Source organism: Tursiops truncatus, chromosome 6 (genome assembly GCF_011762595.2).
Source record: "Tursiops truncatus isolate mTurTru1 chromosome 6, mTurTru1.mat.Y, whole genome shotgun sequence".
In the NCBI taxonomy this organism is placed as follows: Eukaryota; Metazoa; Chordata; class Mammalia; order Artiodactyla; family Delphinidae; genus Tursiops; species Tursiops truncatus.
The window spans coordinates 11,044,829-11,058,283 of NC_047039.1; the positions used below are offsets into that span (position 1 = coordinate 11,044,829).

Sequence of the window (13,455 nt, forward strand, 5' to 3'; positions counted from 1 at the left end):
AAACTCACGATGCTGGAGAATGCTCCTCTGCATCTACAGAAGAGTGGACTGAAGACAAAATTTCATGAAAATTAGAAGACTCTACAGGTGTGTCAGGTGTAACTATTGAATGTAATAACCCACAAAGTGTTAGTGAAATAACAGAATTAATTTTGATCAGCCGAAATAAAAATTGCTGGCCACAGGCATTAATTTCTGCAAAAATATCCCGGTCAATAAGGAGTTTAAAAAAAAAAAAAAAGGAGGGAAAATGATTTCACAGAATTCTGTAAGTGTGAAGATATTAGAACAGAGACATTTTTGGGCATGTAAAAGGCTTACTTCCCATGATGAATCCTTTCTTAGAAAGCTGCTGGAGAATGTGTTTTAGTAAAGTAAAGGAGTAAACCAATAAAAAGGATTAACTTGGTTTCTAAAAAACAAAGGATCTGATCCTAGAGAGTAGAGAAGAGGAGCCCTAAGGAAGACCTCTGTGAACTAGGCACAGAGAACTGCCAGTCCAGTTTGGAGCTGGAAGATTAGACCTCCAGGAGTCATGACTCCAGCCTAAAAAAGGAACTTAGAGAATATCTGATAGGGTCAGCCACTGAGAGAGGGGCTTTAACACTGAATGGGCACACTTGAAGGTTACAGATACTCAGAGAACTAATAAGCAAATAAAGAAATAAGACAATTTTACTGTTAACTCTAGGAAAAACAAAAAGTTATTTAAGAAAAGAAAGTAGGTATAGTATATTACTTGGCTCCATGCAAATAATAATAACTTATGTAAAAACTGTAATGAAAACACTGACTACTCATATAACTAAAATAGTGGCCTAATAATATTGGGAGAATGGGAGTTCAAAGAACTAACTCTTTAACTATTGTATTGGTAACAGTAAGACAAGAGAATCTCTCTACTGATAGTCAGGAAACAGGAATCCAAGCATAGAAGAAGGAAACATAGTGGTAAATACTGGGACCCCTCCCCCACCTCCCCTGGCCTGGCCACAACGGTTGAAAGTGGCGGAGGACTACTGTGTTTTGATGTGACCCCTTTAGGACTTACTGGATTTTCAAACACTAGTTAATAATAACTTTATTAATTAATACCTTTTATACTATAAAGATAAAAATTAATTTAATAAACATAATTTTGGTGGCAATGTGGATGATATATTAGAAGGGAACATGGCTGGTGGCTGTGGGACTTAGCTAAGCAGCTGTCTACCTGTGCAGTGAGCTGACAAAAGCATGAATTGAAGTTGTGGCAGTGGAGATGAAGAGGAGGCGACAGCCCTCAAAAATATTCAGAGGGAGTAACAGACAGGACCTCCTGTTAGATTAGACCCACGGTAGAGGGATCAGCGACAGCAGCAGTGATGTACTGAGCACTCGTTATGTGCCAGGCATTCTTCTAAGCATGATGCATGCATTACCTCTGCCCACCTTCACAACAGCCACATTCAGAGATGAGGAGACTGAGGAACAAAGCAGTCCGTTTGCTACCAAGTGGCGGGTGGGGCCAGGATTCAAACTAGGCCCAGTCTGGCTCCACATATTCTCTCTTTCCTTCTGAATGACTGAATGTCTAGCTTGGGAGGGTATGTGGATGATGGAACACCAATATCACAGGAAACAGAAGACAAGGAGACCACAGGGGGAATGAAGTGTGTCCATATTGGACACGTTAAGTCCGAAGTACAAGTAAGACATCTGGTGCTAGTTGAAGAGTATTCAGCAATTGGACTTAAGAGCTAAGGCTGAAGGCTGGAGAGGAAATGAGATTAATTGAAGTGTAAGTGGTAAAGTTAGAACAGAAGAAAGATAAGCATATAGATGAGAGCAAAAGACAGAAGCCACATTTAAGTGGTGGGAAGAAAAAGGAGATCTAGTGGAAAAGAAATAGTCCTAGAGGTTAAAAAGGGAACCAGGGGACAGCAGAGTCACAAAAGCCAGGGAGATGAGAATTTAAAACTGGAGAGTCTTTAACAATAACAGGTGCTAAGACTGGATAAAATGTCAGCCGAGAAGTATCCTTTGGATTTGGAGATTAGCAAGTACTTTACAATGTTTGACAGAATAGTTTCAAAGAGAGAGAGAGAGAGAGAGAGAGGGAGAGGGAGAGAGAGAGAGAGAGTGTGAGTTGGCGGGCAGCGGGGAGTGAGTAGAAGCCAGGCTGCAGTGGATTTGGAGGAAGCAGGGACACTGAAGCGTTTGTAAATGACGTGGGGGCACTCAAGGGAAAGGAAGGCAGGGTACTGCTGTTTTTCACTGTAGGCCTTACAGTACAATTTGACTTTTAAAATTTTGCATGTGTTCCTTTGATACAAATAAAAAATAACTGAAAACGTAAAGTTCTGTTTCTGTAAGATCCAACCCGACCAGGATTTCAACATCATTCGGGTCATGCATAGTCATTCATCATAAAACAGACTTTCCTTGGCCTAAGAAAGGAGACACAGAAAGGTGCAATAGAAAGGGTGCCTTCCTAAGAGCCTGTTTCTACCTGAGACTCACCATGGCCTTTAACAGTTACTTAACTGCGTCAGGTCTTGTTTCCTTGTCTGAGGAGGCTGCAACCGGTGGTCTTTTCTGATATAATTCTACACTACCTGTATTCTATGATATTACCTTAAGTATCGAGCCTTTACATTAAGAAAACCAAGCAAATGAAGAAGTAACAACAACAAACACCTCTAACCATACCTGCCAAACTGTAACTTGATCACACTGGCTTTTGGGAAAAACAGCTCAGTGGGGGAAAAAAAGAACTTCTGAGTGTCCAAAGGGTGGGCAAACATTAATGGACTTTGAAAGATTTCGCATTACTGACAAGAGGTTCTGGAGATAAATTTTTCCTCAAGAGAAACTGACACTCTCTAAGCATTTTCAGCAACCTGAGCTTGGATATCCAGGAGCAGTGTAATTTTAAAAGAATACCATACAGGGCTTCCCTGGTGGCGCGGTGGTTGAGAGTCCGCCTGCCGATGCAGGGGACACAGGTTCGTGCCCCGGTCCGGGAAGATCCCACATGCCGCGGAGCGGCTGGGCCCGTGAGCCATGGCCGCTGAGCCTGCGTGTCCGGAGCCTGTGCTCCGCAATGGGAGAGGCCACAACAGTGAGAGGCCCACGTACCACAAAAAAAAAAAAAAAGAAAAAAAAAGAAAAGAATAAAATACAAAAACAGCTAAAGGTTATTTTGAGTAGTAAATGATATACCATTTTGGAGACCTGAGGACAGATGGAAAGGATGAAGTTAATGCTCGGAGGATAAATTCCTAAGATGTTAAACATTCTCCATCACAACCAGGACTTTCAGCTTATAAGAAAAAAGAAAACTTCACTTCAAAAATAAATCTCAGTTACTGAAAAATATAAGCAAGTGCTATTTATCACAAACAGCTATGAGCTCTGTACCTACCACTAGATAAGAGTGTGAATCTGCAATGAACAGACGCAAATGACCAGCTCTGCTCTTAGTGACCCGGAACTGACCTAAGCAACAAGGTGTGAGAGCAAAGCCAATTTATAATTAACACATGCAGGCACATAGCTGGGTAGAGGCTTTATGGATCCGTGCCAGGCAAGGCTATCTTGTCCTCTACAGATATAACATTTTTTAGACTTCTACAATTATACAAGTAGACCCTTTACTTAGCAACCCTTCCTATGGATAAAACACATTAAGGAAACTGTATCTGTGGGTTGCTAATAATGTGACAATAAAATAAAGTAGGGAAAAAAGAAGTTTTTAAAGTGTAAAATATACTGCCTACTAATTCAGGAAAAGTTGTGAATTCCAAATAGGCCCAAACAAGATTTCTTAAACAAAAACTAGTTTAAAAAAATTTTAGTAAACGTTTTATTGAAATATATCTTAGTATAAAAAAGTACACAAATCTTTAAGTGTACACCTGATAGATTTTTACAAATCATGTAGCCAGCACCTAGACACTCAAATCAAGAAAAGGCACCTTATCCAAACCTCAGAAGCCTCCCATATGCCTGTTTCCAGCTACAATTCCATCCAAAGCTTCTGAACCTCACATTAATAGGATTGTACGTTAGGTAGTCTTTTGGATCTGGTTTCCTTTGCTCAATATTATGCTGAATAGAATCAGCCACGTTGTTGCATGAAGTCATAATTAATTTACTCTTATTGTTTTATGTATTTCATTGTTTGACTACACCACAACTTACAATATTGATGTATTTGACTTTAATGGACACTTGGGTTGTTTCCAATCTGATGATACTACACTCAGTAATTTGTGACTGTGTCTTGGTAAATATGTGTGTGCATTTCTGTTGGGTAAACGTGAAGGAGTAGAATTGCTGGGTCATGGAGTATGCCTACGTTCACTTTTAGCAGATATTGTCAAACAGTTTTCTAATATGATGTACTATATTCCCACTGGCAGTAAATGAAAGTTCCAGTTGCTCCATACTCTTACCAACACTTGATATTGTCTTTTTTCATTTTAGCTATTCTTAGCTATTCTCATGAGTATACAGTAGCCATGCATTGTAGTTTTAAATTTCATTTCTTTGAAGATAAATGACTTTGAGAACTTTTAAATAGTTTTACTGAATATTTGAATATCCTATCTGTGAAGTGTTTGTTCAAGTTTTTTTTTTTTTTCCCATTCTCCTATTAGGTGGTCTTTTTTTTTTTTTTTTTTGCGGTACGCGGGCCTCTCACTGTTGTGGCCTCTCCCATTGCAGGGCACAGGCTCCGGACGTGCAGGCTCAGCGGCCATGGCTCACAGGCCTAGTCGCTCCGCAGCATGTGGGATCTTCCCGTACCGGGGCACGAACCCGTGTCCCCTGCATCAGCAGGCAGACTCTCAACCACTGCGCCACCAGGGAAGCCCATGTCTTTTTTTTTTTTAATTGATTTGTAAAAATATTTAAGACCATCTATAGATTAATTTTTCAGAGAATTTTTCTCTAGAGAGAAATCAGATTTCTCATTTTAGCTCTATTTTGTTACTCATTTGCTGGGATGCAGTTAGAAAAGGCATATGGTCTGCTCACATTCCCTGTAGGTTTCTTTGAAAAGATTATAAACAAGCAGATAAATCCGTTTACATGAAGGACTGTCTTTGCAATATTATTTCTGAACTATTCTTTATTTTGAAGACACTAAGAAAATGAATTTTAAGACTCAGCTATTTGCTATTACTTGACATATTTTTTCCAAGGGCACTTAAAGTTATGAATTCTGGTTATACCACTGGCCCACCTAGGAGCTGTGCTAAAGAAAAGTGTGTTTCAGGTGCCTTTTAGGCTTGAAGTCTGGGTGCCTGGCTAGTACTACTGAGGGGAAGATATTGGACTCAAAATCTATTACATAGTCAATATGGGGGAATTAATAACATCTGTGAATTAATGCTGTCTTATAAAATAGGCTTTTATTTGTAATTCATTGGCTTAGAAATAAACTCTTTAAAAGGAAATAATTATTAACTTCACAAATAAGGCATGATGAATTCTATTGTTCTAATAAACAGAGCAAAATAAAAGCAATTTTGTGGATGAAATAACTTGATAAGTATTTTCATTCTCTTCTCTAAAAGGATATCCTTAAGCCACTTTCCCTATTTGAGAATCTGAAGGAAAAAAGCGTTTTGAACAATCTCATTTCCCAAGACAAAGCTAACATGAATCAAGCTAACATGTGATAGAGTAAAAACAAACAAACAAACAAAGAAACAAATGAACCCCAGAGTTAGGTATTAAAGTTCAAAGAACAGAAAGCCTAGAGGAAAACAGAATATTTTCTTCCACTGTTTAATGAAATGCTGTATGAGAAAGGCAGTTCTAAGCTTAGAAGTATCTCAAGAAATCATCACTAAGAAAGTAAGTAAGTAAGATAGATTTGACAACAGAAACAAAAGGTCAAGGATAGGTTGGGGGAAATATTTTTAACAAATATAAAAAACAATCCATAATGTTATTACCTAGAAAGTCCATATAATTAATATTAAAAATATTCATATCCAATAGAGTAACTGGTCAGAGGACAAAAACACACAATTCCAAAAAGATGAAAGAATTATACTTATTAAATACAAACCTGAAAAATACATTACTTATAATTACAAAATACAAGTTGAAACGGCACTTTTATCCATCAAATTAACGAAGATAAAATATTGTGTGTGTGTGTGTGTGTGTGTGTGTGTGTGTGTGTGTGTGTATATATGTATGTAGAAAATACATACACAGGAGAGAATTATTTTGGGAGAAAGATAACCCTGCTGAAATGAGTGTAAGTTGTTACAACCCTGGGAAAAACAACTAAGTAATATGGTGAGATTCTTAAAGTAGTTATACCTTTACCTGATAATTCTACTCCAGGGAATTTGTCCTAAAGAAATAACCCTAAATACTACAAAAAATTACAGGTGTAAAATTTGTTGATGTGCAGTCTATTTATAATATCAAAAACTGATAATATCTTCAATTAAAAAAACTGGAAGTGGTTAAGCAAAGTATGGCATATTTGTTCAATGGAAATTAAGTGGATATTTAAATATGTTAACCTTTTAACAGAGACCAGGCTATAACAGGAATAAATGCTTGCTATAATGTTAAGTGAAAAAGCTATTAAAATAATTACCTATCATATACATAAGTATATCTCTGTGTATCTATGTATCACCCACCTCATCCCCTAAATAATCCTAAGTATAAAAAAGTCCTGGGAGTATACTGACATGTTAGAGTTTTATTTGGTGTCGGGGCTGTGAGTGACTCCTCTTTCTCCACTGTGTCATAATGAGAATGTCTTGCTTTAATAATGGGAAAAAAATCAACAGTAAATAATCAAAGAGCAGAGAGGGTAGAAGCAGCATGCAGAGGCATTCTCAAGTAGCTTGGTTTAAGGTAACACTTACTGTAAACTGTTCAATGTCTCTCTCTAGTCCCACATTTGGCAGATCGGGCATCATATGAGCCACAACTTTGAAACCAGAATCTTTGGCCAGGTGAAAGGACTCACATACCGCCTTCACAGTGTGGCCCCTGAAGAAGAAAATTCACTACCTGTTACACAAATAAATGGGCAACAAGGTGAGTACAAGGAATAGAGGGAAAACAACCTCTGAGACAGGTAACAGTAGCTCTATAATGAAGAATATGGCTGGGGAAAAAGAAATCTTAGAAAGTCATTTTTACATCTCCACCTCTGAGAAGGCCTGGAAAAAAATAATTTTACTTCTGAGATATTTCTCAGAAATTCCCTTATGCACTTACTCAAAGTTCTGACAGTAAGTGACTGAGGTCACAGGAGTTAATATACACTAAAATTATTTGATTTAGCATCATCGGCCAAAATAAGCTTGCTAATGTAAATATCTAGGTTAAAAACAAGAATAATGAGCTCAAAACCATGCAGGAGCAGCATCTTGTTATGCTCTTTCCTTTAAAAATCTTTTAACAAATAATTTCATTTGGAGAAAGAAAGGGAGGGAGGGGGGAAAGAGAGGAGAGGAGAGGGAGAGGGAGAGGGAGAGGGAGAGGGAGAGAGAGAGAGAGAGAGAGAGAGGGAGGAAGGGAGGAAGGGAGAGAGGGAGGAAGGGAGGAAGGGAGGGAGGGAGGGAGGGAGGGAGGGAGGGAGGGAGGGAGAGATACATCTGTACACAAAGTAGATTTCACTCTGGTGGGTTGGAGGGCCCTAAAAAAAAAAGTAAGAAGAGAGAATGATTTAGTGACAAGGCAGAATCATTTGGGGCCAGCTGTATAAATCATCTTAACATTCTAGCGCCACATTCAAGTAAGAAGCAAGCCCGAATAATAGTTTGGGGCTACTAAAGACTGAAGCCCTGTGTCAATCCTTTCACCACCTAGCCATTCCCATTCACCACCAAAGAATCCTACAAACCATGGACTCCTTCCCACTCTCTGAAGGTTCCCATCCATTCCCATGGCTTCCATCTCTAATCTCTCTCTCTTTTTTTTTTTTTTTTTTACGGTATGCAGGCCTCTCACTGTTGTGGCCTCTCCCGTTGCGGATCCGGACGCGCAGGCTCAGCGGCCACGGCTCACGGGTCCAGCCACTCCGTGGCATGTGGGATCCTCCCAGACCGGGGCACGAACCTGTGTCCCCTGCATCGGCAGGCGGACTCTCAACCACTGCGCCACCAGGGAAGCCTCTCTAATCTCTTTTTGCTAATGACTTCTCAATCTATATGACTGGGCCAGGCCTCTCTTCTGACACCATGCCCAAATATCCAATACTCTAATGCTGCACTGTACAATATTAGAGTCACGAGGCACACGTGGTTATTCAAGTTTATCTTTAAATTAATTCAGATGAAAAATTCAGTTCCTCGGTTGTGCTATCACAGTGGACAGTGCGGGTACAGAACATTTCAGTCACTGCAGAATGTTCTGCTGGACAGCCCGCTCTAAAGCAAACCTTCAACCAGTTGTCCCACAAGTATCTAAAACTTAGTTTATTCAAAATGAAACTCATCTTCCCTCCAAGCCTCACTATTTCCCATTCTCTCTTACCCTCACTCCCACTCAGTCACCGAACACTGCTTTTCAGGACATCATTTCCTGCTTAAATTACCGCAGCAGCCTCTGAACTGACCTTGCTTCTAGCTTGGTCTCCTTAGTCCACCCTCATACTGTGATCCCCAGGACTTCCCTGCTGGTCCAGTGGTAAAGAATCCGCCTTCCAATGCAGGGGACGCGGGTGCAATCCCTGGTCAGGGAACCGAGATTCCACATGTCGCAGGTCAGCTGGGCCCGTGCGCCTCAACTAGAGTCCACATGCCTCAAACTACAGAGCCCGTGCACAACTAGAGAAGAGAAAACCCGCACGCCACAAATAGAGAGAAGCCCGTGCACCACAACAAGGAGCCTGTGTGCCGCAACTGAGACCTGACGCAGCCAAAAATAAGTAAATAAAATAAAAAACGAATCTTTTAAAATAAATAAATAAATAAAATAAAATGCAGATATGCCTTGATCACAAGTTAGCTTGCAGCCGGGCCTTGGATTAAAGCCCAAACTTGCTGGGCTGACTTCTAAGGCGCCCCATGGTCTGGCCATCCTGCTGACCCTTTCAGCCTCACCTCTTACCACGCTCCTACCTCACGCTCCACACTCCCACCAAATGAAACCACTCCAATTTCCCGAAATGTGCCATGTGCTCCTATCCTCAGGAGCTTGCTCGTACTCTTCTTTCTGCCTGAAAAAATCTGCCTCTTCCCCACCTGACTAACTCAGACTCTTCCTGTAAGTCTCAGCTTCGATGTCACTTTCTTCGAAAAGCTTCCCTGACCTTCCAGAGACTCCTTCCACCCCCAAGGTACCTCTCTGGTGTAGCCTTCGTTACTGCAGCAGCCCTACCAGCGTTCCCGGTTCAAGCCTTCCCCGACAAGAACGCATCCTATGCAGGCTGATCTTTCTCAAGCTTGATATCCATCTGACTCTTCCTGTGCAAAATATTTAATAGACCTCTATTACCTAACGGGAAGCATCCGCCCTCCTTAGCCTGGCACTCTTCCTGGTTGTTGCTAAGATGCTGACCCGTGTGTTTCCCTAGTTTCCCTTTACTTCCTTCTCTGAGCACAACCCTCTGCCATGTCTACCCAAATCCTATTAAAGTGAAGCAGCCTTTAAGGTCCAACTCAACACACAGTTACTCCCTGAAGCCTGCCTTTATTTCTGGAGGGAAGAGAACTTCATATGGCTCTATCAACCCTTATTTCTTTCCTTCCTTAGACTCCCAAATTTCTCAAAGTTTATACCCATCACCTCACCAGCCTTTCTTTCACTACCCTACCAACTGGCATTTGCTTCACCAAAACTAATCTCTTAAATCTCACACTAGTTTCCTTCTTGTTCAAACCCTTTTCTTTGTTCCTATTCTCCTTGGCCTTCTCTCATGCTTTAAACTACTAACCTTGAGCCCTGCCCTCTGCTTTCCATATGGGAAAGGCTATTTATCGCAAGAACTGGAAGAGAGATCAGCATGTTTATAGACTACTGGAAAAAAGCCAGTAAACAAAGACCGAAAATCAAGGAAGGAGGAGATGGAATTAAGAGCACAGACAGAAGAATGAATAGGAGGAATTCCTAGACCTCTCCCTGTCAGATGGGTAGTAACACAGATCCAATCAGTGGGGGAAAAGGAAGGCTTGTGCAAGATCATCTGCACCGTCTTACCGGTTGGTATCTCTGGCCACATCCTCATAGACACTCTGCACCCCAATCTCCAGCCTTGTGCAGCCATAAGTCAACATATCACTTAAATGCCGCTTCATGCAATAATCTGGTCTGGTCTCAATAGTAATTCCGATGCACTTTGTGAGGCTTCTCTCAGAATACCTGTAGAGTAAAATCGAAAAGTAAACAACTTGCCAAAGCTTTAGGACATCTGCTCTCATTTAAAGGATGTCTTCCTTTTGTCCTCCCGGCTCTAACCCAGTGGTTAAGAGCATGGGCTCGGACTTCCCTGGTGGTGCAGTGGTTAAGAATCTGCCTGCCAATGCAGGGGACACGGGTTTGAACCCTGGTCCGGGAAGATCCCACATGCCGCGGAGCAACTAAGCCCGTGCGCCTCAACTACTGAGCCTGCGCTCTAGAGCCCGCGAGTCACAACTACTGAGCCTGCGTGCCACAACTACTGAAGCCCGTGTGCCTAGAGCCCGTGCTCTGCAACAAGAGAAGCCACTGCAATAAGAAGCCCGCACACCGCAATGAAGAGTAGCCCCCGCTCACAGCAACTAGAAAAAGCCCACGCGCAGCAACGAAGACCCAATTCAGCCAGAAATAAATAAAATAAATAAATTTTTAAAAAGTTAAAAAAAAAAAAAGAGCATGGGCTCTGGAGCCAGACTATCTGAGTTCAAATCCTGGCTCTGCTATTTCCTAACTATGCAAACAGGAAAGTTATTAACCTCCCTGTGCTTCGGTTTCATTATCTGCAAAATGAGGATAATAGTAGCTATACCTCATGGGACTGACGTGACTGAGCCAGCACAAAGTAATGTTATCATCACCATTATCACTGTTATTCTCCTCAGTGTGCTGCAGCCATAATCTCCTTGAAAGCAGGGATTTCAACTGTGAGAACCCTAATTTTCAATTCCTAGCAACGATTTTTCATGGAAGTGAAAACCATCTGCATTATATATTTCCCACTCCATATTTTAGAGTTATGTTAAATAAAAGAAAACAAAAGAGGGGGGAAGGGAGGGTATGCATAATGATCATAGGAATAATTCAGATGAAATGTCTTCTATACCCACAAGTCTTTTTGTCAAGCCTATTAATCTTAGCAACAACTTACAAAATTAGGAATCATTTTTCTCCTTCACTAAAACCAGATATCAGAGTAGTGAGGACCATTTTAAATTTATTTATTTATTTATTTTGGCTGCGTTGGGGTCTTCGTTGCTGCGTGCAGGGTTTCTCTAGTTGTGGCGTGCGGGGGCTGCTCTTCGTTGCAGTGTGTGGGCTTCTCACTGCAGTGGCTTCTCCTGTTGTGGAGCACGAGCTCCTGGCGCATGGGCCTCAGTAGCTGTGGCTCACGGGCTCTAGAGCACAAGCTCAGTAGTTGTGGCGCACGGGCTTAGCTGCTCCCCGGCATGTGGGATCTTCCCAGCCCAGGGCTCGAACCCATGTCCCCCGCATTGGCAGGCGGATTCTCAACCACTGCGCCACCCGGGAAGCCCATGAGTACCACTTTAGATTCAAGCCAGAATCTAGAAGAAGAAAATGACTTGCTAAGTGGTCTGCTGATGCGATGGAATAGGAACCATTACCTAGAGGCCACTGCGGCCAAGCACTGCACTATATACTCCACACGCACTGAATGCTCCCGTTAGCTCTATGAAGTATGTCTTATTATCCCCATTTTACAGATAAAGAAACTGAAGTTCCTAAAGTGATTAAATACTTTGTCCAAGGGTACAGAGCTCATAAAATCCAAGTCAGGATTTGAACGTAGGTCTGTCTGACTTCAAAAATCCTACCCTGTGTTTCACTCTATCACATGGCTTGGACAATTCAGCATGGGACATCAGATCTGTCCTCTCTTCAACTTCTCCTAGAACGAAATAATTCTTCTCAGTGTACCCTTCTACAACTTTCTCAATTCTTCGGGCAGGGTGAGGGAAGCCTTTTTTTGCCACTTAATTTCGTGTTTCCAAAGAAGTTCATAGCTTTCTTTCTTGAAAAATAAAAATCATAAAATTTCCATAGTTTTGTAACTACTGTTCTCCTTTAAGTTCATTTATTATTGACAATTCATAATTGTCAATAAAACTGACTTATCTAATTTAATAATAATTATTAAGAAGGTTACGAATCACTGAACTGAAGGACTGATTCTGAAGTCTTTCACTCTAGACGTTCAAAGTGTTTACACTATTACCCTATTCCTAAGGTTTTATATAGGATTACTACAGGCAGCAAGAAACAAAGGTAAACAACTAGTCTATAGTTACTAAACGATGAATCATAAGACAAAAAAGGGCACAGATCTTATCAAATCTTGCCTCTGACAGCTAGCTTCTCTGAAACAATCAGATCAGAAAGTCTCATGCCTCTCAAACAGGTGGGTCCCAAGGCATGCAGAATACATGTAACTCACCTTCTTTGAATACCAATTATTGTGTCTGGAGAAAACCATGGTTTAAAATATTAAGGGACTTCCCTGGTGGTCCAGTGGTTAGGAATCTGCCTTCCAGTTCAGGGGACGTGGGTTTGATCCTTGGTTGGGGGAACTAAGATCCCACATGCCGCGGGGCAACTAAGCCCGTGCACCACAACTACTGAGCCTGCGCTCTAGAGCCTGCGAGCCACAACTACTGAGCCTGCACGCTCTGGAGCCTGTGCCCCCACAACTAGAGGGAAGCCTGTGCGCCACAACAAAAAAGATCCTGCGTGCTGCAACGAGGATCTTGCGTGCTACAGCCAAGACCCGACACAGCCAAATAAAATAAATAAATATTTAAAAAAATTAAAAAAAAAGAAAACACTAATGTATTATGAAGAAAGCATATTGCATGACAGCTGAAAAAACCAAAAAGCGGAAAACTCTAAGTTTTGAGTATATTTAACAAAGTAAGTGAGAACATTTTACAATCAGGCATTCCAAAATTGTATCATAAAATCTCTCTATTAACTGATATTTTTATAAAACCCACAGTATTTCCTGGTACTTCCTTGGTGGTCCAGTGGTTAAGACTCCATGTTCCCAATGCTGGGGGCACGGGTTCAATCCCTGGTCAGGGAACAAAGATCCTATGTGCCGCAAGGCGCAGCCAATAAATAAATAAGTAAACACAAACAAACAAAACAAAACAAAAAAACAACCCACAGTATTTCCTAAAAGGATGCCATTAAGTTATCAGCAAAGTTGGCAGCACAACAGTACCTAGCAATACTAAAACTAGAGGACAGGCAACTGCACAGATGGGAATTCATCTAGAGGAAAGAGAAATC

General features: G+C 41.2%; 1 protein-coding gene across 1 annotated transcript in view; it reads right to left on the reverse strand.

Annotated features, from left to right (window-relative positions):
* Positions 1-13,455, reverse strand: part of ELP3 (elongator acetyltransferase complex subunit 3) — a 113,047-nt gene that overhangs the window by 57,193 nt on the left and 42,399 nt on the right. Inside the window, exons 8-9 of the mRNA XM_033857603.2 lie at positions 10,171-10,332; positions 6,888-7,014 (exon numbers count right to left, since the gene is read on the reverse strand). Of these exons, the coding sequence (XP_033713494.1) occupies positions 6,888-7,014; positions 10,171-10,332 (289 nt within the window). The remainder of the gene's footprint in view (positions 1-6,887; positions 7,015-10,170; positions 10,333-13,455) is intronic.